This window comes from Xenopus tropicalis, chromosome 9 (assembly GCF_000004195.4).
Source record: "Xenopus tropicalis strain Nigerian chromosome 9, UCB_Xtro_10.0, whole genome shotgun sequence".
NCBI lineage: Eukaryota > Metazoa > Chordata > Amphibia > Anura > Pipidae > Xenopus > Xenopus tropicalis.
The window spans coordinates 54,303,236-54,329,514 of NC_030685.2; the positions used below are offsets into that span (position 1 = coordinate 54,303,236).

The following is a 26,279-nucleotide window of genomic DNA, read 5'->3' on the forward strand; positions in this document are numbered from 1 at the left end:
AATGTATCTGGAGGAAAGAAAAAAATAATACAATAAAAATGTTTGAGACCAAATCCATTTGCGATCCCCGAGGTTGAGACTTGAAAGACTGTACAACAATGAAATATCACAATGACTAAACAATAGGGACACCGTACAGCCCCAGATCAAGCCTTTGCTTTGAGTCCATGCCTACTAAGGGAATATAAATGCCCATGTGTCCAGCAAACTATAGAACACAGTGAAAGGGTAGCATAGTGGTTTGATTTTTAATGAGAATTTTGGATAAAATGACCGAGCCATGCAGCCCTTTAACATTAGCAATTGATTCACAATTGCTAGAGCTACTCGGGAAAATGCTTATTACTATGAAAAACAGCATATAAGTCTCAGTAGTGAAAATGGAAAAAATGTTAATTATTTATTTTGATTCCATTGGTTTTTATTAGAAAACAAATTATGTGCTACTTACAGCTTGTGCGCAACTATAAATAAGCGATAATACACAAAACGCTGTCAGAACTTTTTCAACAAATGATTTTCTTTTTTAATAATGGAAAATGTGACTTAAGAGGAAAAAAAAATAATCTAAGGTCACCGAAATAAAATAAAAAGAAACAAGTGGGTGCCTGTCTGTTTTTATATAAAGGTTCTTGATTTATGGTAAGCTGGCTGCCTGCATATCTGCACCTTCACGATGATGTGCGTACAGGGGCTGTGTGCGTGTAGGTAATATAACCTGTTAGATGCAGGCATCTGCATAAAGCTCAAATACATTGCTAAGTAAAAAACAGACTCAAATGTCTGAAAAAAAATAAATTTAGTTGTCCTTTGCAATGTGAGCATCCTTCAACAGTATAAGTACTACCCCCATTCATATAAATATGTTGCTGATGAAGGCTTCTATATGAACAAAAGCACAAGCCAATTAGTAGTACTTAAATTAAACACACAAAAAAATAATAATAGTAAAAAATGTGATGCGTTGCTCCCTTCCCACAGCTATTGCCTGTGCCTCAGTAATCTGGGTGACTACTTCTAGCTCCTTACAAAAGTCCTCTTAAGAACCAGGAAGTAGGAAAATGAAAGTACTTACAGTGCTGAATAAATAAGGCTGAATCAGAACATCTGCAACACTTCCACCCCTCATTTGTAACATAGACTGGATCTATTAGGAGTTCTAATAATTGTCCCCTTTAAACACCTTTTAACTGTAGTTAAAGGTAAATAAATAATGGTTACTTAATGTAGAAAATGTACTTAATTGTACATAATGACAATAGGTTACCAAGTGAACAGTGCTGTTCTGTTCATTTTTAAACATGAGGAAAATAGTTTATTAAACCACAAACAGAACTAGAAATTACTGACCCAAACAAAGAAGATCCCCAGCACGCCAGAACCTCTTCATTCCAGTAATCCAGTGCTCAGTTAAGAGGGTTGGCACCCTCCCCAAAGATTCCACCACCATTGGGCCTTTATTAATTTCTGGGCACCCAGCTGCCACTGGCCCTTTCATTATGCCCTAGTGACCAATACCAAAGTCTTACGGTCTACATCTGTGAGCCCTGCTTTTGTATCTGCTCTTTATTTTATATAAATGCACTGAGGTATTATCTCCTATATTTGGCAGTCTGTTCCCTGTAAATTCTGTTTTTTTTAGTGCTGGAGTGGAAAAATAAATCCACTTCACAAAGCCAAAATCATATAATTTGTCACCATAGAGAAGATGTGACTTTTGCAATTGTAAGCAGGCACGGAAACAGGAAAATATTAAATATTACCACAGAAATGACAGTATGAACTGTGTCACGGATTCAAAACAGACATCAGTGTTGAAAAAGGCAGTGACGTGGCAGCCACATCTCAGTGTGTCCACACTGTGAGCTTTAAGTGTGATAAAAATATATTAATCAGTCCAAAGCACTGTCAAATGTTTTGAAGATACTCATTTTACTGCCATTAAGCAGTCAGGCATATTAGTGGAAATGGAAATCTCATTTCAATGCCAAACTCCATTCGATTTCAGGCGGGAATGCTGTTGTTAGCTTGTTAGTCTGATCACAGTACAATACAGTGGACAAAATGATACTTCTCTCCACACTTCTATATGTCTGCCATGCTGGATTTTAGCACCAGTGTGTTGGCCAAGAGCAAGCAAAGGAGGTCAGGGAAGGCTGACTGGAACAATGAGATACTGGGAAGGAAACTATGAATCTATCCTGGACTGGAAGCAATAACTTTTGCAGCTGGTGATGCTGAGGGGAAGGGCCATGGAATCTTTCATTTACTATTACATTCATAAACAACAGTAAGGTTTTATGCATGTCTAAGGTTTTAGTTTCCCCTCTAACACTAAAGAGCATTTAGAATGAAAAGGTCCTTGCACTACAAAAAGACTGTGTGTGAATATGCACTCAGGGAGGAAATAAGGAAAAAATCATTTTGTTTAAATGGACACAAAAGTGTGCTTCATTAGTAGTCACCAGGAAGCTGCTTGCATTGGAAACAGAGATTATTTTGTTCTTGCTTAAGGAACTGCCAAAAAGAAGTATACGATGTTCTTTGAAGACAATCACATGTGGCGGGAACACACTGTCACTTTCACTGGAGAGGGAAAGACCTTGATGCTGTATAAATGATGGATAAAGTGAAAGAACTAGAGAAAGAATCGTTCGTTTGCAAGGAACCCTTCTAACTGCCCAAGACAGAAGTATTCTGAATGCACTGCACTTTTATGGGCACCACTAAAAATATAACTGGGTTCATTTAAGGCTCATCAGATTTTTCACTGTGCATTGCAGTTTAGACCTAGTAATAGCCCATATATAATTAAATATATATATATATATATATATATATATATATCTTTACAAATAAGTTCTCACCACTTTTTTTCAGTTTCCACTCTGGTTTTATAATATTTTTTTTTACTCTTGAGAAAATGGGTCTTTAATTATAATGCCATTGTGATTTACACATGCTATTTTGGCTCAAAATCAAAAACAACTGCTTAAGGCACATCAGCAAGGTACATATTTCAGGCATATAGGATTTATGTTGGCCCACAGACACAGTTTGGGCACTGGAAAATGAAAAACTGCCAGTAAATATGTGTGTCCTCATCAAAAAGCAACTTAGAACCAGGCAGTTGTCATAGGGTTAAAACAAGCTACACATGGCAGAACAACTTTTTTTAGTGTAAAGCCATATAGATGTTGGTTGTCTACAATGAGTATTTGTACAAATATTGAGATGTATATGTCAAAGGCATAGCCAGAACACATACAATTGTTTGTGGCAAAAAGGAAGATCTCCTTAAAACGAACTTTTAGCATAAGTTCATGCCATTCTAAGAATCTGAAATTGGTCTTCATTTTTTTGTGGCTTTTGAATATATAGTAACTAACAAGTTAGGTTGAAAAAAAGACACACAACCATCAAGTTCAACCTTTTGTGTCTATATGAAACCTGCTAAACTGCTAGCTGATCCAGAGGAAGGTAAAAAAAACCCTTCTAAAGACTCTCAAATTTACCTCGGAGGGGAAAAAAAATTCTTCCCGACTCCAAGAGGGCAATTGGACCAGTCTTTGAATCAACTAGTACTTAAAGCTATTTTCAATAACCCTGTATTTTTCCATCCAACCCCTTTCTTGAAGCTATCTAATGTATTTGCTACTTGTTTATACAGAGGGCTTCTTACTCGACAGCTGCTTTGCTTTGATTGTGCTCCTATTGATCAAGATGATAATCAGGAAATTATACTTGTTATCTGACTAACAAGTTTAATGCCTGGAATGTGCTTATGTGCATTAATGCCATGGATGGTTTTTAAGACTCTTACTTTCTAGTAATTGTAATCTGATTTTAAAACATTCCCACTTCATGAGAGAAAATACTCCACAAATGAGAGAGAATACTCCACAACTCATACTGTGTTTGTTCGAAAAAAATAACTACAAGTATTTTTCCTTTTAACAAGTTGCATGTTGTGTCTTGAGCTATGGTAGGATAATTTGCTAAATATTATATTACATAATATTATAAAATTATAATTATATAAGGTGCTATGTAATTAAAGCCAAAACTGAAAATGAAACATATAGTATCAATCACCCTGATGCACAATAATTTGAATGAAAGTGATTTATAACTTACAATTGAAATAAGGCATTCTGAGGCATTTAATAATTCCATAACACTATGGGGAATACAATGCAGCAGTGTACATGCAAAGCAGTGCTCTATTTTTCTACATAAATAATTTATGCTGATAATAGTTATACTATACAATCCTGAGGGAGAAGACATGTTATGGGCACATTAACATAAAGTATACAAACATATAACTGCTCATTATGATACACAAATAATATGAAAATTGTAAAACCATCATATTTAGTGCTTTAGCCTTACCTCTGATATAGGCTGGCCTGGCTGAAGCAGCTCTAAATCCTGCGGTCTAGTCATTTTGTCAATGTCCAGGGAATCCATGCTGGAGGCCGCAGAAGTAATGCTAGAACGTGAGGAATTGCTTACAGAGCGGAGGTCGCTGTCACTCACTGTTCCGGCAGAAGCTGTCCTGCGATGATGGGTGGTTATTATAGGTTTTACATCTTCTACAACTGTCTGCCTAGCAGCTTCATCCATACTGAGAGAGGCCTGCTCTAGTTGTGCAGTAATATCATCCAAAGAAAAGTTGGCATGAGAAGGCTTGGGCATCCTCCCAGATGAGGACGGCAGTCCTTTTAAGCTACTCTGCTTGGGGGTCATCCGACTGCCAGGGGGCTTCTGAGAAGGTTTTCTTTCCTGAAACATGAGCGTGTTCTTGGAGGAATGTGTCCCAATGCTACTAAGCTCCTGCTCAATAGAACAAAGATCAGCCATAAGAGCATCTAAATCCACTGGCTCTCCTTGATTTAGAGCCTCTGAAAAAAAAAAGGTGTATTTACTTTACACTCTAATCTTAGAAGGTAAGTGTTAATAACTATAGATACTGCTGGAGATATAATTTGATGAAATAAGAGATTTAATTTATAGGAAATTTATAATGGTATGCATTTAAAATGTAAATGTGTGCCAAGATCATATACTAACCATTTCAGTGACATAAGTAACCTGGAATTGTCAACAAACATAAACTAAAGGTTCACATTCCTCAGTACACTGATGAGTAGGAGGTACCTTGTTCTGTGTGTTCCCTACGACCATTATTATAATTACACCATGAAAAACATTTTGCTGTTTAATGCTATGTATGGATGAGTCAAAAAACTGTACTCTTGGTGAAAATTAAGGAGGTCACTGGTGCACTCAAATACTGTCTAATTAATATACGAGTTCTTCGTAAAGGAGACATTTTCCTTAAAATTTGCCTCTTCTCTGCTATGTAATATTGTAAAATTGTAGTTGGTGTATTTTTTTTTTTTATTTTGTTCCAGTATAGAAATTGAAACTGCATTTAAAACGTATACCATTGTAATGCATAAAAATACAGTCTTACCATTTATATTATACATAGAGAAACGATATGAGAAATTGGCAAGATTGGTTTCCTGGCGCAATGGAGACCTCTTGACTGGTTCTTCTGTTTTCTCAGTATCCAAACTCTAAATGAAGAAAATAAATAAACATTGGGTTGACATTTTCAACATATAACCGTTCCACTGCAAACTCCCCCCAAACAGTATCTTTATTCTTTTTCAGCCTTCTCCCATTGGGTCACCCTGTACCATACCTTTAGCACTATTTACAGAACAGTTAAAAGGAGAAGGAAAGTCATTTTGGCATTTTACTGCCAACAGATCCACCACATTAGTGCCACCTAGAACAATATATTTATTCTGCAGAAAGCATTACTATACCTGAGTAAAGAGTCCTAGAAGCTTTCTCCATTTGCTTAAAACAGCATCTGCCATTTTAAGTAGCTTCCTGCTTCCAGTGTTATAGCTCAGATCACACATTCCTAAGGTAGGGGGGAGGGAGTTCTTGGCATTCTTGTAGGAGGGGGAGCAGGAGAGGGGAGAGAGCTGCAGACTCAGGCCCAGGGAATTAAGGATTTTTCTGAGAGAGGAAGTCAGACAGCCAAACATCATGTTTACAAAAATGGAGACAAGAAAACCTGTGTTTCTTTTGATAGAGGACTCAGTGCGGCTTTTCTGTGAGTGCTTATGGCTGTATTTACATAGACCTTTCTGATAAAGCTTACTTAGTTTTTACCTTTCCTTCTCCTTTAACATTACACCAGCTATACAATATAGGGGTGCTTACAAAATCTAAACTGAACAGCAACAAAAACGGCTTTCCACAATCCCAGGAAGAATGTTCAAACTGAAGATTTGTATTAGTGAATATGTGTACAATAAACAGAATTCTTTTTTTTACATAATTGTCAAATTAAATATACCTTCTGGTGTGTAACTTCTTGGGGATTTATAAAGAGAATTTGTGGGAATTGTTCAGCACAACTTCCCATTATGGTGATAGGAATTTCAATGAGAAGCATATGAGCTGTTACAACTTGGTTTGTGAATCATATTCATGGAGATTTTTGTTATCTATAATTTACCCTAATATGGGATCAAGGCATATAGAGTTTTCTTAGGTACAGACAAGTACAGTACTGTGCTACTGCATTGGCAGATTATTAGAGTTTTTTCTCTTGATTACACATTGAATATGTGCAATAAATAACAAACAGACAGATATATTGAAGAGGGTGTGGCTCACTTTCATTTTACTTCGTATAGGGGGAACAGATATGATTACATGGTTTTACAATATCTCTCTTTACAGTGAATAAGCAAGGTTTAAGAAGGTTGCCCTTGCAATTAATAAGTGCTAAAATCTCTACCATTTCTACCAGCCTAAGCTTGGCCACTAGGTCACACCAGCAAAAGCATTTTAACACGAGTGAAGAGTTGTGCAACCATGAAACTAAAGTAAGGAAACAGAGCATTAAACAGACAAATAATAGTTGCCTTTTAAAAGACAAGTTAACCCAAAATATAAATTTAATCAACTTTGCAATATACAATCATTAAAAATTTGTAATGGTTTTTGTGTTATTTGTAATAAAATATAATTGCTAATAAAAGCAGTGTTGGCCTGTCATTTTCTATTCTCAGCCAGGTGGCTCTGACTTTTGAAACAATGCAACACAACCCAGCTGATTAACAGACCTGCCTTGCTGGAGGAGACTGGCCTTTGCAAAACTGTTAAAAAAGTAACAATCAGGAGTTCAGCAAATATTGCTTTCAATAGCAATTACATTTACAAGTAACTTTTAAAGCACTAAAAAAATGAATAAACTCATATTGGAAAGTTGCTTAGTATTGTTTTCTTTTATTAGGCAAAAAAAACCTCTTGGAGGTATGGTTTAGGTAACTGTGCCATTTTTTGGCCTTAGGCAATAATATCTATAAGCCTAAAGCACTAATTTTGGATGGAAATTCATGGAAAAGTAAAGCTAATACAGTCTTTTTTGTCAGTCTTTTGTACCTGAGTGAGTTTGTCCAGTTCACCTAACCAGGCTCCAAACATCTTATCCAGGTCCTGATCTTCCTTATCACTATCCTCTTCAGCGCCATGGTCGTGTTCTTCATCCGATAACTGCTCCATCTATAAAAAAAGAAAAGGAAATGGGTTAGCTACTGGACACAGTACCTTAGATAACAAAAAGTACAAGGAGACAGTATTAGCACAACATCTGGCACAGTGCATCCTTTACAGAGCATCCTATTAGGAAAAATACATGATACTCCACTGAGTCCTGCTCTACCTGTTTGAGCTATTCAACATGTATATGGAAGCAGTTTCCTTTCTGGCAATACAGTGCATACACTAAAAAGACAGGTAGTTTGTGATCCTTAACAAAGTAATACAACAATCCTCAAACTATGTCATCCTGCTACACAAGGAGACATATAATCACATGCTATATACAATAAATGCAAACTTTCCATAAATCATACCAAAATAAATTTAAGATAAAAGAAATCCCATATCAGGTGGCTATGGGGTCTCCCCCAAGCCAAGGATAACTGACTAAAGCATCTTTCCCAGGCAACAGCGTGAAATAAGAATGTAAAAGGTAAAGGTGAACTTGCACCCAAAACACCTAAGCCAATTGATATAACTTGAGACATGTTATATGACCTCTACATTACATTACATTAACATTTATTTAAAGCGCCAACATATTCCGCAGCGCTGTACAATAAGTGGGTTACATACATTGGACATACAGAGTAACATATACAGCAATCAATAACCGATACAAGAGGTGAAGAGGGCCCTGCCCAAAAGAGCTTACAATCTACAAGGAGAAAGGGTTGAGACACAAGGTGTGGGAATGGGCATGACCAGAGTTGTGAGAGTTGTGAGACCTCTATCTGGCCAATTAAGGATTTACATAGTAACATATCAGCTGTCAGAATATAGTTTACATCTGCGCTATGTTGAGAAAGCTGTGTGGTTAGCTTGCAACCTAAATCAGTGATTAAACTTCCTGCTAAAAGGTTTCCGCTCTAGGCCACTAAAGTGATAAAAATTGGTTTTGGGACCAATTCTTTCGGTAAAAAACATAAAAATCACACAAAGAAGGCACAGATGCTTCTTCATTCTATTCAAATGGCTCCATTTATATTTTACATCAATTTATATTTTAGTCCAGAAGAAACGCCAGTAGCCAGAGTAGGATGGAAGAAGAATGTAGGCAATAACTTACAGTACACCATTTCCCGAACTGAAACGAACAAAGGCACCAACCTATCCATTCGATTAAGTCTTGTGATTAACCTTTGCATAAAAAATTGCACCTGGTTGTTTTTCTGCTTGCATTTAGTTCACTGGCAGTCTCCTCTCCCTATATGACGCATGAGACTTTTGCTGAGAAATATAATAAAACCACAAAGCTTGCAGCAGGTCTAGTAACCCTTGAAATGCATCAGTGGGTAGAATTTACTGCTCACCTGTTTGCCCTTATAAATAGGCAGCCACAATATACCCACTTAAATGTGATGTAGCAGTTACCCTTTGATCTGTGCAGTACAGCTTATATACAAGACATTTTATGTGTACTATGGAGCACTATGAACTCTCAGTAGATTCCTCCAATAATTTGGCAGTGTTGATATGTTTACAGGGACTAATACTGCCTGGGCCACAAGGTGTGCTCAGTTTGCCACTCCACTTTGCAGTATATCACTGCCTTGGGTTTACATGAGTGGGAAGACATGCTTTCACTTCGTTTTTCTGACCTGAAAAGATTGGGTACTGAAAAAAGGTCACCATGATTTCATGCTTTGATGATTTTAAAGGGCCACCAAGATTTCAGATAAGGTTCTTGGCATTCACTATCTACACTAAGGCTAAGGACCCAAGGAGCAGTTCAGTCACCCATGATAGGTCTCTTCTATCGCGGGCTACTAACCACTCTGAAATGCCTTTCCACCAGGAACCATAGGTGTTGCTGGTGGAAAGGCCATCACTTCGGTATTCCGAAGTTGTGTGAAGTTCCCTCCTGCAGGCAACTTCGGGATAATGAAGTGGTGACCTTTCCACCGGCGGCTCCTATTGTTGTCGGTGGAAACACATTTTGGAGCGGTTAGTTGCTCACAATAGCAGAGATCTATCACAGGCGACTGAACCATTCCGTGGGTCCTTAGCATTATTTATTGACACTGGAGATTACACCCCTTAGAGTTTGGGGTTAAACAAAACTCTCTTGCCAGGCCAGTTCACATGCTGGAACTTTAGGACCCTGGCCCTCCATAATGGTTACCATCAGATACTGACCAGATACTCTGTGCAATTAGGCAGAAGGCCTTAAGCCTTTTAGGACTGTGACACATGGGGGGATTAGTTGCCGCGCAATAAATCTACCTTGTTACGGGCGACTAATCTCTCCGAAATGCCATCCCAACAGCTAGAATGTAAATCACCGGTGGGATAGCATACGCGGCGCCACGATTTGCCAAACTCGCTGAAGTTTCCTCTCAAGGCACCAGTGGTTTACATTCTAGCCGGTGGGATGGCATTTAGGAAGCATTAGTCACCCACGACAAGGGAGATTTGTTGCGCGGCGACTAATCTCCCCGTGTGTCACAGCCCTTACATTGCAAAATATGCAGAATAGAGTGGTTGCTGGCTCAAAAGGGTGATTTTCCCTTAGAGCACCAAGTCAATCAAAAATGCTGTGTGCCTTAAGCCTTTAATAGTGGAGTGTGATTGCTTATTTATCTTAAGATATTTTATATTGCACATGAGATATGAGCAACTAAAAACAAGAAGGACTCTTGTGTTTTTTAATCAATGCAGGGACCTGACTTATCAAAGATTTTAAGCCATAACTCTGCATCCAAAGACACTCATCACAACTTAAACCTATTCTCTACTTAGGAAGTGAAATTAAGTTTAATAAAAAGACATTGCGGCTTGCCAGGCCAGCCACAGAAAAATACTTAAAAAATTGTTCTTGCTCAGCACCACAACATGCATCAGTTTGGTTTCATATATGTATATACAGAAAAAAGCACAATTTTTTAGCAGATAAAGAATTCCCTGAGTGAAAAAGCGCAGATCTCATAGAAGGATTCTTCCCCCACTAACAAACCAGCAGCCGGAAAGATCTGCAGCTTGTCAGAGATTGTAGCAGATACATTGCAGATTTACAGCCGTAAGTGTTATATTTCCCCATGTAAGGAAATGCAACCGTTCTGAATGTCAGAGCTTGTATCAGCCTTCCTTTAGTCAACTGGGTCATGTGTTCATGGTAACACCAGATGTTATTTTACAAAAACTGCATCGGGATCACCAGAAACAAAGTTTTAAAGGATGAACATGTCTGTATCTACAATCCTAAAATACCTACAGGACTACAACTTAACTTTGGCTTAGAGCAGAGATCCCCAACCTTTTATACCCGTGAGCCACATTCAAATGGAAAAAGTGTTGGGGAGCAACAAAAGCATGCAAATAAGAGCTATTATTGGCTATTTGGCAGCCCCTATGTAGACTGGCAGCCTATAGAAGGCTCTGTTTGACTTTACACTGGGTTTTATGCAATCAACACTTGCCTCCAAGCCAGAAATTCCAAAAAGAGCACCTACTTTTTGGCCACTGGGAGCAACATTCAAGGGGTTGGGGAGCAACATGTTGCTCATGAACCACTGGTTGGGGAACACTGGCTTAGAGTGTGCCCTGTCTAAATAACTTTACTAATTAGACCCTTAAGCTTACAATCTAAAATTGATCTGTGGTTAGTTTTAAAAAAGCCAGTTAACTATGTTTCTGGAGAGAAACCATAAGGCAATAATCACTTCTGTGCACCATAACTGTAACAATTTGTATTGACTTTATGGTTATTGATTATTAGCATTCTCTCCCAGGTAAAAAGTTCCCTAGACAAAAACACCACAGAATGCTTTATATGTCATGATTCCATAACATGTAATGCAAAAATAATCTATTTTCTTAGTTTGGGAATCATGTGGATTTAAATCTTAAAAGAATCTATAATTTAAAAGTAAAAACAACTGTTATAGTAATAACTATATAAATATTTTCTTACATTGCCTATAAAACAAATCATAGACGCACTACAGCCCATATGCCATGGTATTTTGCTGAATGCTGTAAAAAGGAATGAGATATTACATTTGGTGGGATCAAATGTGATGTCTCACAATGCATTTATTAGTGTCATGTTTTCATAAATGTATGTAGTTAAGAAATGAAATACTTCTGTTTACTTTGCATCAGTCACCGTTTCCTATCTCACCAGCAACAGGCATCTCCAAGAGCAATGCAATAAATATTACGGTGTCTTTCAGATAACGTTTGTCTTATGTATTGTGTGACACAGGCTCTGATTCAGACAGTGTATGAAGAACCCTCTACAATAAACCAATGAAGAACCTCAGAAAGTCACAAGATTACTGCTGGCTATATACATATCAGTGACATGAGCAGCAGCTCCTCTTCACTTCCTGCTGTTACAATCATTTAGGCTTGTTCACCCAAAAAATCTGTAACAATAGGAAGGAGTATAAGACATTCTATGCTTGATTTATTTAGGCTGCAAGTCATTCAGCTGGATAGCGATTAGGGGCACCTAGTGTATGGTTGCCTTAATACAAAAAGTTACATCATTATTTAATACAGGTATGGGACCTGTTATCCAAACTTCTTGGGGCCTGAGAATTTCTAGAAAAGGGGTCTTTCTATAATGTGGATCTATAAACTTTTAGTCCACTAAAAAAATGATATGAAACTGTATTGCCTTAGATCTGGCATAACAAATGAAGTCAACAGGAAAAAGGTTGCATAAATAGGGTTGCAAGTTTTTCTTAAAAAAAAAAAAAAACCTGCCTATATATATTTTTATCTTTCTTCGCTATTAATATTGGCACAACCATACAGTATAATTTTTTACTGGCCAGGTGGCAACTCCATGAGTAGAGAACTGTAGCAAACAGTTTTTAAGTGGCATTTTTATACACAGTTACTCTTATACCAAAAGTCATTAGACCGCTTTATAACTAGCATGGAAATGCCCCTTATTTACCTGCATTAATATGCCCATTTTTAACTTGGTGACAGTAACCCTTTAATGTTTATGAAGTCTTATTCAGAGGTAAGAAATATGCCAATTTTTATTTCCTTGCATAAAAACAAATAAACTCTAAAGAAGCACTTTAGAGTAATGTATTCACTACAAAAAGAATAATATATTTACTACAAAAAATACAGACTTTGTGACTTTACTCAATACTTAAGCATTAAATAAAACAGGCAATTAGAGGGCTAGTCCCTGAGGATGGAGGTAATAGACTCAGAAAGCCAATACATATTTAATTAAACAACACAGTGGCATGCTACCCATGATAAAACCTAGTTGAAAATGGTAGACCATGTGATATCAAACATAAGGTAGATTAATCACGGTTACAGTGAAAAACTGCACTAAAAACTGTTGTGTCATTTTCACAATGATGAATGCTATTTATAGAAGGATACCCTGTAAAGAGAAAAATGCCCCAATCCTTTATAGCAAAAGACTGGGGGCTTGCATGGAAAGCCTCCATAAAACCATCCTAGCCAGAATAAACTAACTGCCATCAAAGCAAAGAAACAGGTTTAAAACCTTATTATAGATAAAGTACTGCAGAATTCCAAGTGCTTGTAATGCTGGGAGACACACAAAGAACAACCATTAGAATGCTTTTATCAAGTATTGTGCTTATGGTATAAAGAGTAGGAGTTATTGCCATGTAATAAAGTGATGTTAATTATATTAAGAAAGCTGTCAGAAGTATTTGTTGTTAATTTCATTTTTGTTAACCCTGAATGCAATGGTAAATTACCCAGGTCCCGGGGGTGATGGTGATGGTGGGGGGGGAGGGGGTGTTATTGGGTTGGGGTTTGAGAAGAACTCAACCTTTCCTTTGGCACTCAGTGGGTTAACCTGGTTGCCAACCAACAAGTGAAGATGAATCTACCACTAAATGTAAAAGGCTATAGTATGCAGGAGGCAGGGGAATTAGAATGGCTATTAGGGTCACTGGGTGTTTCTAAATGTTTGCTCTTACAAACCATTAGCCTCGTGTCAGTGCCGTATTGATTTCTAAGAAGCCACTCTGCAGATGGGACGACAATAAATTTGTAGATGGTTTACAGGCACTTGGACCAGTTAAAAGTCCTGTCTAAAGCAGTACACCACGCAAAAGGCCATAATCGTCTTAACACAAAGGAAGACTATGGCTTTCACAGCAGTGTAACTTGTTCTCCGACTACTTCCTTTTACCAAGAGGCACCAGGTTACATTAATATTTTGGAGCCTGAATGCATGAATAAATAAAAAGCCTAGGAATTGTATCAGGATATTCAGAGGTTAAAGATGGGCATCCATGTGCAGAGAATTATAATGACTGTTTAGGATGTATGGTGGAAATGTACGGTGCATTAGGAGATAATGTGAATTTGACATAATTAATGTGCATTGTCAGTTTTTAAGATATGTTTCTAGCTAATTTTATAACAGATCATTTATCACAGTGGTCACAGGTCCTGTCTGACACCCGGTGCAACACTACAACCTTTTACTGGAATGGAGGTTGCTGCCAATTTAGTCAAGAGAGGCCATATTAGTATAGGCACCTCCGCATTAGGGACGTAATTGCATGCTCTTAATTAATAATTCCAAATTCATTGTTATTATATTAGCTGAGCAAAATAAAATTTACTTAAACTACATAAATTATATAAATCTTGTTTTACTCAATCTTGCAAGTACACCCAGCAAGCAGGCAGGTGTCGTTTTGTAAAAATTGCTATTTAGACAAGCTTTGCATCATCTCAAAATCTTGTTTATGCTCCACAATCTGGCCCATGCCCATGAAGAGGATACATAAATGCAATGACATCTAGGAAATGCTAAATGGAAAATGAAAGTTATTGCCTGCCCCTCCCCAAGGCAATAATACATAAGAAATTAAAAAATAATAAAAAGTATTAAGTATATAAAACATATATAGCAGTCCAACTGACACAGCAATCTTACAGGTTCCATCATAACCTTCAGAGGAGCCAGTAGGGTGGATGCTAGGCGTTAGTAATCCACCCTCACAACAATGGATTCCAATAGCGCAAATAATTTATTTTTTACTTTAAAAAAGTTAGCTCCACTTCATTGTCTAGGCATTGAGAGCACAAACCAATGTAGCTGACCGACTGTCAACCAAAATCTGACTTTCATGAAGAGAGGCATATTGCTGAGAGGGGGTACTATAATATATAATATTATTATTTGCCTGTAGTTAAACATTTCTTGTTTCCATGAGATGAACTTCAGATTACATTTTCATTTTTGTGTTAGTTCCCTTTACAGCTTATAATTTAATTTTAATTTACAGAGCAGTTGGTCCAAACTGATACATTAATTGCTGGCAAAGCTTGAAGTTGGGAAGCATGCTCAATAGGGGCTGAAGCCAATGCTGCTAGGAATTTTTAGCAACTAATAGATGAAACTGTAGCGGTTTAAATATAGTTTTGTGAAGGTCCAAGTACTCCTTTAGCAAGAGTTGGAGGGCCACAAGTTGGACATCCTTGATTTAAACATTTCACCAAATATGTCTGTGAGAAAATACATTAAGTCCTGTCAGTTTCCTGCTCTGTCCTTATTATTCAGTTGTGGGAAATTTCCGTTTGTATCAGATTGTGCATGCCCCATTTACACAAGCCCCCTAAGCAGCCTCTGAGAAAGCGTGGGAAAACCTGATGTGTAAAGAATTTGGTTGAATTTCTAACCATCTCCCACTAAAAAGCTTACTTGATTTTGAACAGAATGATTTAGAAAAAAAAAAAAAAAAAGAAAAATCTCAGAAATGCCATAGTTTTGCAAATTTAAGGCAAAGCTTCTGTTAAGTACAGGTAAAGATTGGTATATCATCAAATGCTTGGATCTATGAAAGTGAAGGGTGCACCTATGATTCTAATACCCTGTTGGTATTCAGGGATATCTGATTTGTATTCCTCTATCAGTCTGAAATAGTTTAATGTGTACTTTACATAAGTCTATGCATCTTGTCTTCATTCATTTAAGTACAGATATGGAATCCTTTATCTGGAAGCCTGTTATCCAGAAAGCTGTCTCCCAAAGAGTAAATTTTAATCAAATAATTTACATTTTAAAACAAATCATTTCCTTTTTCTTTGTATTAATACAACAGTTCCTCGCACTTGCTCCCAACTAAGATACAATGTATCCTTTTTGAAGGCAAAACAATATTTTTGGGTTTATATCATGTTTCAATGATTTTTTAGAAGACAAAGTAAAGAGAACTTAATTATGGATATACCCCACATTCAGAAAACCCCAGGTCCTGAACATTCTGGATAACAGGTCCCAACATACCTTACTCTGCACTAAGCAGCTAATATTATGTGTTTAGAAGAGATGTCGGGGAACTGTATTAATATTATTATCCTTTGTTTATATAGCACCATATGCATAAGTTTGATGAATGTGCTAATAGTCTCCAAACGTTTAGTAACAAAAATCAGTATGACACGTCACTAATTTCTAGGTGAGCAGACACATAAAAGCATTTCATGTCAAAGCTTGACATGAATGATTTCAATGAACAACTGGCTCTAAACCTAAAATCTATGTCCTACCAGAACAGATATTTGTACATACATAAACATTGTTTAAAAATTGCAGCCCTATCTCTTACACGTGAGAGGAGCTAATACTGTTTGCACAACTAAGAGGAATATTTTTGAAAAAACACGCATAAAATAATTTCCCGTTAAAGGTAAAAATTATACCACGTAAGTGCAAAATAACAACTTGAATCCTCCTTGTGTGCGATTTTGTTAGAAATCCTTAGTTGCAGAAATATTCAGTGACTGCGCAATCAGCCTGTCTGCAAAATATCATGGCAGAAAAAGATGCTCGACTGTCTGTTGTTATAGTAACCGCCAGGTCCTACTCTTTATGGATGTATTATGGATTAACCCTTCCCAAAAAAGAACACGCATAACGTAGATGAGGCAAAGCAAGATCTATTTGAAGCTAAGTTTCAGTATAAATATATCACATTAGCCATTTTGTATATTAAATATACATTTTGACATTTCTGAATATGCAAATGTATGTATTATGCATATATATATATATATATATATATATATATATATATATATATATATATATATATATATACACACACTCAGCAGATAATTTACTACAGTATTTTTATTTAAATGACACCCAATAGCTGAATAAATGAAGGGCATGACATAACCTTGCTAGAAACAGCATTAAATTCAATAACCCAATGCAATGCATGAAGTGTATGAAATGAATCCTGGATGACCCTATCTGAGGCAGTCCATTTACCACCACTTTCTATCAAAAAGACAGGACAAAACAACAGCTATCCCACTGAACGACCTCAGTCTCCAGCCAGCTGCCCACTTAGTTACATATTTAGAATAACTACTTTTGGGTACAAAGGGGGAGAAGGCTAATGCTCTATGTGATATGTAGCCAAGTTCGAGGGTTATGGACCTCAGAAGAATTCATTTTGGCACAAAGCAGATGTGAGCACGGAAATAATAGATTGTTCCCAGCTGCTGGAACGAATGCATTTAACCTTTAATATACATCTATAGATCATCACACCATCTACAATATTCTTGCAATAACCACCATTATTGTAACAAACGTTGTGCCATAAAGCGAATCTGAAGTACAGGTGCACCCTGTAAGATGCACCTTACCATTAGAGTAAAACAAGGTCGCCAATCAAGTGTCTCTTTCCCAGACATTCTTACACTGAACTGGACGGTATAGTTCCCAATTGTTTAGGCCATTATACCATTATAGGGCTGCTGAACCGCTAGGCTGGTACAAAAAGTTCAGTATATAAATTGCAGCATTTTGTTTTTAGTGTTAAGTTCAATGAACCCTTTGGCAGTTTTGTAACTATCAAGTATGAAGCAACCACATTCATGAACCTATAAGCATAACGGCTTGGCCTAGCTTCTCATTTCGGACATTAGCTTGATCCACCTAAACTCTTGTGGGTCACACAATCAGATAGTGGATTATATCGTTGGGTCAGAAATAACTGAATATACACTACTGTAAATTCTGCACGCTGCCTTGGGGTTATCTTTGACCAGTCCCTCTCCTTCTCTAACCATATTAATAACACTGCCAAAACCTGCCGCTTTTTCCTCCGCAATATTGCCAAGATACGCCCCTTTCTTTCACAAGCAACAGCTAAAACACTAATCTATGCCCTTATCCTTTCCCGCTTAGATTACTGCAATCTCCTACTAAGCGGCCTCCCAGACTCCCACCTCTCTCCCCTGCAATCAATCTTAAACTCTGCTGCCAGGATCCTCCTGCTCTCTCCTAAGAGGGATCCTGCTCAGCCTCAATTAAGCTCACTAGCATGGCTGCCTGTCAAGCAAAGGATAGCTTACAAAATCCTTCTGCTGACATTCAAAGCCCTTCACTCCTCTGCTCCTCACTACATTTCTTCACTGGTCTCCCTACATGTTCCTGGTCGTCTCCTCCGCTCCTCTCAGAGCCTCCGTCTCTTTACACCATCCACACCCACTGCGCTCTCTCGTCTTAAACCTTTCTATCTCGCTGCTCCTTACCTCTGGAACTCTATCCCTGAATCCCTCCGTAGGGAAAACTCACCCACTCTCTTTAAGAAAAAACTCAGCTGTTACCTTCTGGAGCACTAAGACATTATTTTGCCCAGTCCTGCGCTTAAGGGCAAATGCCCATACCTGATGCACTCTTACCTTCCAGTTTGTGCCTGTATGTTACCCAACCACTTAGACTGTAAGCTCTACAGGGCAGGGACCTCCTTCCTACTGTGTCTCATACCACATGGCACTTATATATATATATATATACATATATGTATTTATTGTATTTATTTATTATATCACTTGTCCTCCCTGTGTGTAATTTTGTATTCTGTAAGACTGTACAGCGCTGGGTACCCTTGTGGCGCTTTATAAATAAAGTTATACATACATACATACATACATACATACTATACACTACTAGGCCAAAGTATCCAGATGCCCCTTCTTACTAGTAGACTATTGAAGCCCTTACCAGTGCTCACACAGGTGTAGTGGTCTACACAAACATACTCTAGAAAGTAAAATAGATCGTAATCAATAGCTCGGTGACTTTTAACATGGGCTGCCCCTTGTCAGGAAGATTCAAACATTTTGTTAAATTTCTGGTCTGCCAGAACTACTCCAGTGCAGTGGCTATGAAGTGTAAATAAACAGGATCAACAAGACAAAGTGCCACACAAATTCACAAAAATGTACTGATGAGAACTGAAAAATCTAATGGAAAGTCTTCACAGAAAAGTAAAGGTTGCAATAGATGCCAAGGGAGGACCAACTTCATTAACTTGGCTTCAGAATAAGAAGCTGGACAGTCAGGGTTATGGATACAAAGTATATCTGTAAATGTTACAGAACAGGTTTTTGAAAGTCCCTTTAGATAAAAAGCATGCAAAGGGTTAGTACAGTTATGGTAAGATCATAAAACAGTTTCCAACATGTTTACTTTATGCAAGTTTAGGCAGCACGTGCTTCTTATTTGTCTAATGCTTCCTTCCCTGTTTATTAGGGTGAAGTGCTATGAAGTCTCTTGAGGAAATACAGGATATTTCTAAGACTTGCATTGTGTTATCCATTCATCATTATCACACTAAATGAGAATTTATTCTTTACAATAATTAATAAAAATCCAGATCTAGAGAATGCCATAGAACTGTAAGAACAACATAGGTCAGTCATATAACGCCAAGCAGATGTGTATGTTTGGCAATATGGTTGGCTAACCAGACTGTGCAGTGCAGGCTGGAAAATACAAAATTGCCACTACTGTGGATAGTACAAAACACATATTTACCATCCTATTTAACATCCTTTTTCACTGACATTTCAGGTATAATAACAATCTACCTGTATGTACCTACAGTACCTAGAGAATCGTCAGTGTACCTGGCAGAAACAATAATGCAAAGAGAGATTAGGAACTTTGGCCAAAGATAGAGTGAGACATTTATAGCATACACACATAACTATATGGTAGGCCTTAAAACAAATAGCTGAAATAACGAACAGTATATATTTTCAGCAGCAGCAACAATAGGTCAAGTTAGTAGCACCCAGGGGTCCACAGTAACTTATATATTTTTACAGTAGTGCACTGCTCAAGAAGCAGAGTGTGTGCCAATATACCAAAGGGTTTATTTAGTTGAACCTTAATCTTTTTCTTTTACAATTTATTTCATTTGGTGGCACTAGGGCCATCATATATGAGTGACATGGAATGTAATATAACTAATGCACAAAAAAAAAAAACAGAAAGAACTGCAGTCAGCTATGCATTTATGTCCTATGTGTATTTCTTACTGCTATTCTATAAAGCATTAATCCTATTTATTGGACTAACATAAGTGAGCTACGGGTTTGACTTCTTCCTCCTGTAGAAAAATGCACTGCCCTTAAGAGAGAAAACATGCTAACATGAACAATTTGGCTCATTTCCTATCATCCCATTTGTAAGGAATCTGGGCAAGGCAAGAGATAGGGGAAGTATTAAGAAATTTATAACAGGATGCACTTCCCGTGTGGAAGCTGAAGGACCAGTACATTACTGAGCACTCTGCTATTTAGTCAGTGACTCCAAATGTCAGTACATACAGCAGTGCGCCCATGCATCTGAATAGGTTTGACTCTGCATATTTGTAACGGTCTGTTCTATTTATAAATGACAGGGAGGAAGTGGTGAAAATGTAGGCGGCAGTAATGAACTATTTGGGATAGAGAGGTCGGTGTGGTACAGCTGCATTGGTTACCCAAAACAGAAAACTTACTAAACAAAACATACATGTCACCTCATAGATCTTCACAAGGGAGAAGCTGGAATGGCCAACTTTCTTTTTTTTTTTTTTTGTAATGAATTTTGAACTTTGCCCTTCCCATCTGTTCTATATTACTCCAGAGAGCTCCAGGATGCGATTCACCCAGGCCAGGGTAAACAGTTACCTCTAAAGGCAAAGGCTTTTTAACCTACAAGATCAAAGATTAATGTATTTTTAATTTGGGTCAAGTGTTAGAAAAATATTAAAATTGTAAAACAATGTTGACAGCTGAAAATGTATGTGTTAAAACATACAGAAGTTAATAAAAAAAAAAAAAAAAATAAGGGCCATCAGCAATACATAAGGGTTTGGAACCCCAGTTTATAAGATACAATCTGCAGTGCATCCAGCTGTTAGCGCTACCATGCCCAGCAACATTTCAGCTGAATTCTATTAAAGTCAGTCAGTGCGACAGGTCATACCAAGCTTTATTCTCACTCAATCAAGTAATGGAGAAATAGTCGATATCCAACAATGCAATATAGCGTGCCTAGTAACTGCTGAAAATAAACACTGTCCATATTGTTGTTACTTGTATGTCAATATTTAAATTGATTTTACAGAAAAGGTTGACATTGTCCCAAAACTTTCTTATTAATAGACCGGCCCATTAGCAGTTCATAGAAGCTTATAAGGCAAACACACATTCAGCTGGCTGTGAGACTTAATATACAGTATGATATAATATTTACTAATATTGGCGTAAAATCTATTGTTTATTTGCAAGCATATGAGTATGTCGTATGAGGAAAAAGGACATAACCGGGTACAGGAGAAAATACTTAAGCAGCACTATTACCACTGTAATATTAAAGAGCAGGGCCGGAACTAGGGGTTGGGAGAAGAGGCAACAGTGGGGGGGGGGGGGGGGGGGGGAGGTACCTCTTCTTTCACCTGCCACTGGTTCCGGAAGGTTCCCCCAGCTGCGGCCCCGGTAACCCTGCCACCATTTGTGAGCGCATGCACCAGTGCACACACGAGATGGGGGGGCACCAAGCCGACCAGGTTGCCTAGGGCGCTTGGCCTTGGCCCAGCACTGTTAAAGGGAAAGAAGAAAACTCAATCTTTGCCAGGGCTGCTAAATAATCTCCTTGTACAAGCTCCATGCAACTGTAGTTATAGCCCCCCATATTCCTGCCAACCCCCTACTGTGGCAACAGACCTACAGTTCAGCAAAGACATCAATCATCGAGGAGTCAAAAACCCCATACTCACACAGATGAATACTCTGTCCACAGTAGCAAGCACAGATTTACAGCAGAAATGTCATAGTGACGTTTTGTCATTTGATAAATATTCTCTGTTAGTATCCAGGAATATTTCATAATAAATGCTAATTGCTTACAATCAGATATGCAATAGTTAACAGGAGAAAATGGTGAAAAAAAATATGCATGAATGTTACTCTGCAGCCGCAAAGCAAGTCTATTTTAGCTAAGCATAATAATCTAGCATATTCTCCAAGTGTCCGGAACATATGATTAGAGGGAATGCGCTGACTCAGAAATGTAGCAGACTCAGCCTGCTACAAAAACCAGCAATTATATCATGCCGGGAACAAATAAGGATTTCTCCAGTGTTGTTCAACCAAAGGGAGCGGCATGGGTAGGCTGTGGTTATTATTTGTGCATTCTTTGGCTTTGTGGCCATATTATGTTGAAACCTAGCAGTATTTGGCATCAAATTACACAATCTGGGCTTCCTGCCATGAAAATCTGCCAAATTTACTAATCACTGTATAGGCACTCTCCAGTAATGAGTGTTATTGCCATGAGCTGGTAGGAAATGTAACAAATATGCAAATAAAATGAAAGCCACTGAAAGACAAGCATTAACAGATAAGGGATGTGTGTGTCTCTGCACATATACATTTTAAGGCTATGAATTTATAGCTGCCTCTATGCTAGAGATAAAGGAAGAGTGATTCGCACTCTTTTCCTTAGGATTCAGTAAAGATTTTCCCTGGTGTTGGTTTTGTGCAGCAGAGTTATGTGTATAACATCATCGAAAACTTCTGTTAAAGAAGGTTTTTACTGTACTGAAATTACACTGGGTTTCTCTATGACTTTCTTTAAGTTCATTTCAGCACAACAAATTTGTCTTATATTTTATGTAAATTATAAGTATTTGCTAGGCATGGCCCTCTAACCCTCATCTAATCTGACATAGGCAGCAGAATATGGCACAAGACACATAACTCCGAAACCAAACTGGGATGTAAGCAGTTGTACATAGGGCTAATAACCTAGTCCAGCTATAGCCTTCCCTTATCTTTAACAAAAATGGAGTAATGGTGAGTTGATTGGTTATTATTATTTATACCAAGATGGAATGAAGTGACAGTTATATTCATTATCACTGTCATGTGAAATAGTCACCACTAGCATATTTTTAAGATGGTTCTGGATGTTTAATCGTTTTATTTAACAGGAAGAAAGCTGCCATGCAATATTACAGATAAAGACTACTATATTCATTGCTTTATTGTACAACTAAATTATCAGAATAGAGTAGGTGGGGAAAAGGTCTGCTAAATGTCTTAAAAAAGAACTGGCGTATTCATTTTATTTTCTGCAAACCTATCACACTTGCAAAAGGTTATATAAATATGCCTGAAAGTGTAAGCATACCAGCTGTGCATGCAGTCTCCACTTGTAATTTGTTCAGGAAGCAACATACCTGAAAGACAATCTAGCAAGTTTAAGCTAAAGTAGCTGGCAATGTGATTAACCCAAGAGCTAACATTTCTATATAAACTACCAGAAGTGTTATTTGTTACATGGTGCTTAATATTGTGGGAAGCTGCAATAAACTACAGAACACTGGCAAGGAGAAAATCAATAGTCATGGAATTAAATATTAAAAGGTTTTTTAAAAGTATATTTAGTATTCTGAAAAATAGTAACTACAATGTATATATTTAAATAGAAAGTCCTTTATTCTAGAACAGTGGTTCTCAACCTTCCTAATGCCGCAACCCTTTAATACAGTTCCTCATGTTGTGGTGACCCCCAACCATAAAATTATTCCTAAGACCATCGGAAATATGTGTTTTCCATTGGTCTCAGGCAACCCCTGTGAAAGGGTCATTTGACCCCCAAAGGGGTCCTGACCCACAGGTTGAGAACCGCTGTTCTAAAAGAACAAAAATCTTGGCCGGCTACTGAAACTGGGTGCTGGTATTTGTGGGTATATTACATGTATGCACATTTGATTTCCCTGAGTATATAGCAACTGCCACAACCTATCAAATGGGGGAAACTCAAAAAGGCAAACTCTGTACACAACCAGCATGTGGAGGTGCAATAAAGAGACAGCTGACAAGATCAAATATAATATGCTGTACCCATTTCGGCCCTTTTGCCCACAGACCAAAGGCTAAAGGCTACAAGACCCACCAATATCATTCTACATTGGGCATTTGCTACAGACTAAATATTCTTGACTCCCCACAATGGCCAACTTTTGTAGTCTTCAAGTGATACCTCCCATTTAGCTATACCTCTGGCAGCAATGCAAGACTTGCATTTCACTGCCACGCCCTCTGGAAAATCGCTAACATGAATGCGCAAGTGAAAGGTATATAAGTGAAAAACAAGGGCAGTTTGAAGCTGGCTGAAACCTGGCCAGAAGCAATAGAAATCCACAGCACAAAACTCCATAGCTCCAGGGGAATACTGCAAGAGATAAGCAGCTACGCTGGGTGAGCCACATTCCCCACTTGTCCCCACACGCTTTTTATTCACACAGCTCACACCTATTGTTTATCACCTGCCTTGTGTGTCTAATACTGCTAGAATACCATACACAGAGCTTCTACTGCTGCATAAATTTAGGAACTGAGTAAACATATTTTTATTAAAGCCAGATATCTTTCATTGCAGTCATTTTTTAAGAGACTATGTACAACAGAATTAGGTCAGGAAATATATATATATTGGTTGTCTCGTCGAGCCGCCCTACATGCACCGAATATTGTACGAAACGGATATAATTGGTGTGTGTAGACTTTTAATGATGTAAGGTTTTGTCTTATCAGTAGACAGATAAAGGAGCAATGGCCAAGACACTTGCTGCACAAAAACCTGGGCAAAAGCACTTGTGTGCAGTGTTTATCTATGGCCACCACAAGGTAAGTTGAACAATTATAATTTATGCAGATCCTAATATGAACGTTTTGGTGGCAGATAATTATGGTCTTCTTGGATTAGAATATGGCTGTGCCAGCCTAGCAGTCAGGACTTTGGTATGAAAAAGTAAATTCAGGAAATTTTTTGCAATTCTATTTTTAAAAAAAATAATATTTTCTCTTGTGACATGGTATAAGTGAATCACTTAAGCCAACATAACCACCCCCGTTAAAGTAGAACATGTATAAAAGTCAGAATGATGCAAGCCTTGTCTCAGTACAAGTTTAAAACACTAAGTACTGTTTCAGATCACTGCACAGCAGTTTTCAGTAAAATGTGAAAATTTCCATCCAAAACAGAAGGCCCACAAAGCAAAGAGAGACTATTTATCCACCCAATGAAACAGTTATGTTCTTGATTGGCCTAGCACAGGGGGTGAGCCTAAACCAGAATGACTACTTTCTGTTTAGTGATACACTATGGCTTATGTTCAGGTTTCTAATCATATCTATCCTCTAATGTTCCAAGATGCAGAGACCTAGTAATAGAAAAAAAGTCTCAGTAACTGCTTTCCATTGTTAACTTCCAGTAGAAACAAGAAATCTGGGTCCATCAGATCAAATAAAGTTTTTGCTTATATTTAGTTTTAGCTTGAAACAAACACTTACAGAGGTTTGTAAGCAGTGGCTGGGTATGCATAGACAGCTATAGTCATTTTGGTTATTTTAAAATTCTCTGTTGATGTGTGAAGGGTTAATATTAACCCTTCAATGTGGTAGATGACCAGCGACCTCTCGGTCACCAGAGACAGAGAAGCAGGCCTTACTTATTTATACAGCTTCTGCTATAATATATTGTGCTAAAGGATAAGTGGTGCTGCACAAAAGCTCAATTCACTTCTGTTTCTGCACGTTTAAGATACATTGCTACCTATCCAACAACCTGTTCATTTCTATTCCTCTTTATTGTTTTGGATCAGATCTATACCAAAAGAATCCAAGTATCACACATTATTAGCAAAAATCTTATTCCAGTCTGTAAACAAGCCAAGCATGGTGTGCAAGCCAGGAAAAACATTTTCTTTCGCAAATGTAAAAGTTATAAATAGTTTGTATTTTTGGCTCACCCTGTCTATTGTGCAATTGCTGCATTTATGGTCCAAATGTGTATTTGGTGCAAGAAAGAGAAAATACCATAAAGGAAAGGAAAAATTTACTAAAATAATCCAGGGTTTAAAAGCAAAAACAGGAGTGCATGAAATATAAAATATCACCAGGGCAACCATTTCCACTGGCCCAAATATTTTTAAACTGACCTAATCCTCTAACTGTACTGTGAACAAATCAAGATTATGTATTCATTACTTTGTAAACAGGATATCTAATCCAATCTATTCCGAATTTAGTAAAATGAAATTTGTTATAGCAACAGAAGATTTAAGATCACACTACTAGACTGGCAATGCAGCTTAGTAAGCACTTTCATGCAAACAGGGAGCAAATTATTACAGATGTATAGAGATCAGAGTACATTATTAATGAACTACACAATTCTGACACAGTTCTACCTGTTCTAAAGAATTCCTAGACTGCCGGATTGTCTGACCCATCCCTTGGTTTCATTATGAGCATGTGTGCTCACCTGTAGTCACTTCTATGTAAAGTGGAGAAGAAAGTGTTTAGTA

General features: G+C 37.6%; 1 protein-coding gene across 3 annotated transcripts in view; it reads right to left on the reverse strand.

The window, feature by feature from the left end:
* The window catches only part of raph1 (Ras association (RalGDS/AF-6) and pleckstrin homology domains 1), an 86,746-nt gene that overhangs the window by 34,350 nt on the left and 26,117 nt on the right, over positions 1-26,279 (reverse strand). For all 3 annotated transcript variants that reach the window (XM_031893700.1, XM_031893701.1, XM_031893702.1), the window contains exons 2-4: positions 7,480-7,599; positions 5,483-5,588; positions 4,396-4,907 (exon numbers count right to left, since the gene is read on the reverse strand). In XM_031893700.1, the coding sequence (XP_031749560.1) occupies positions 4,396-4,907; positions 5,483-5,588; positions 7,480-7,599 (738 nt within the window). The remainder of the gene's footprint in view (positions 1-4,395; positions 4,908-5,482; positions 5,589-7,479; positions 7,600-26,279) is intronic.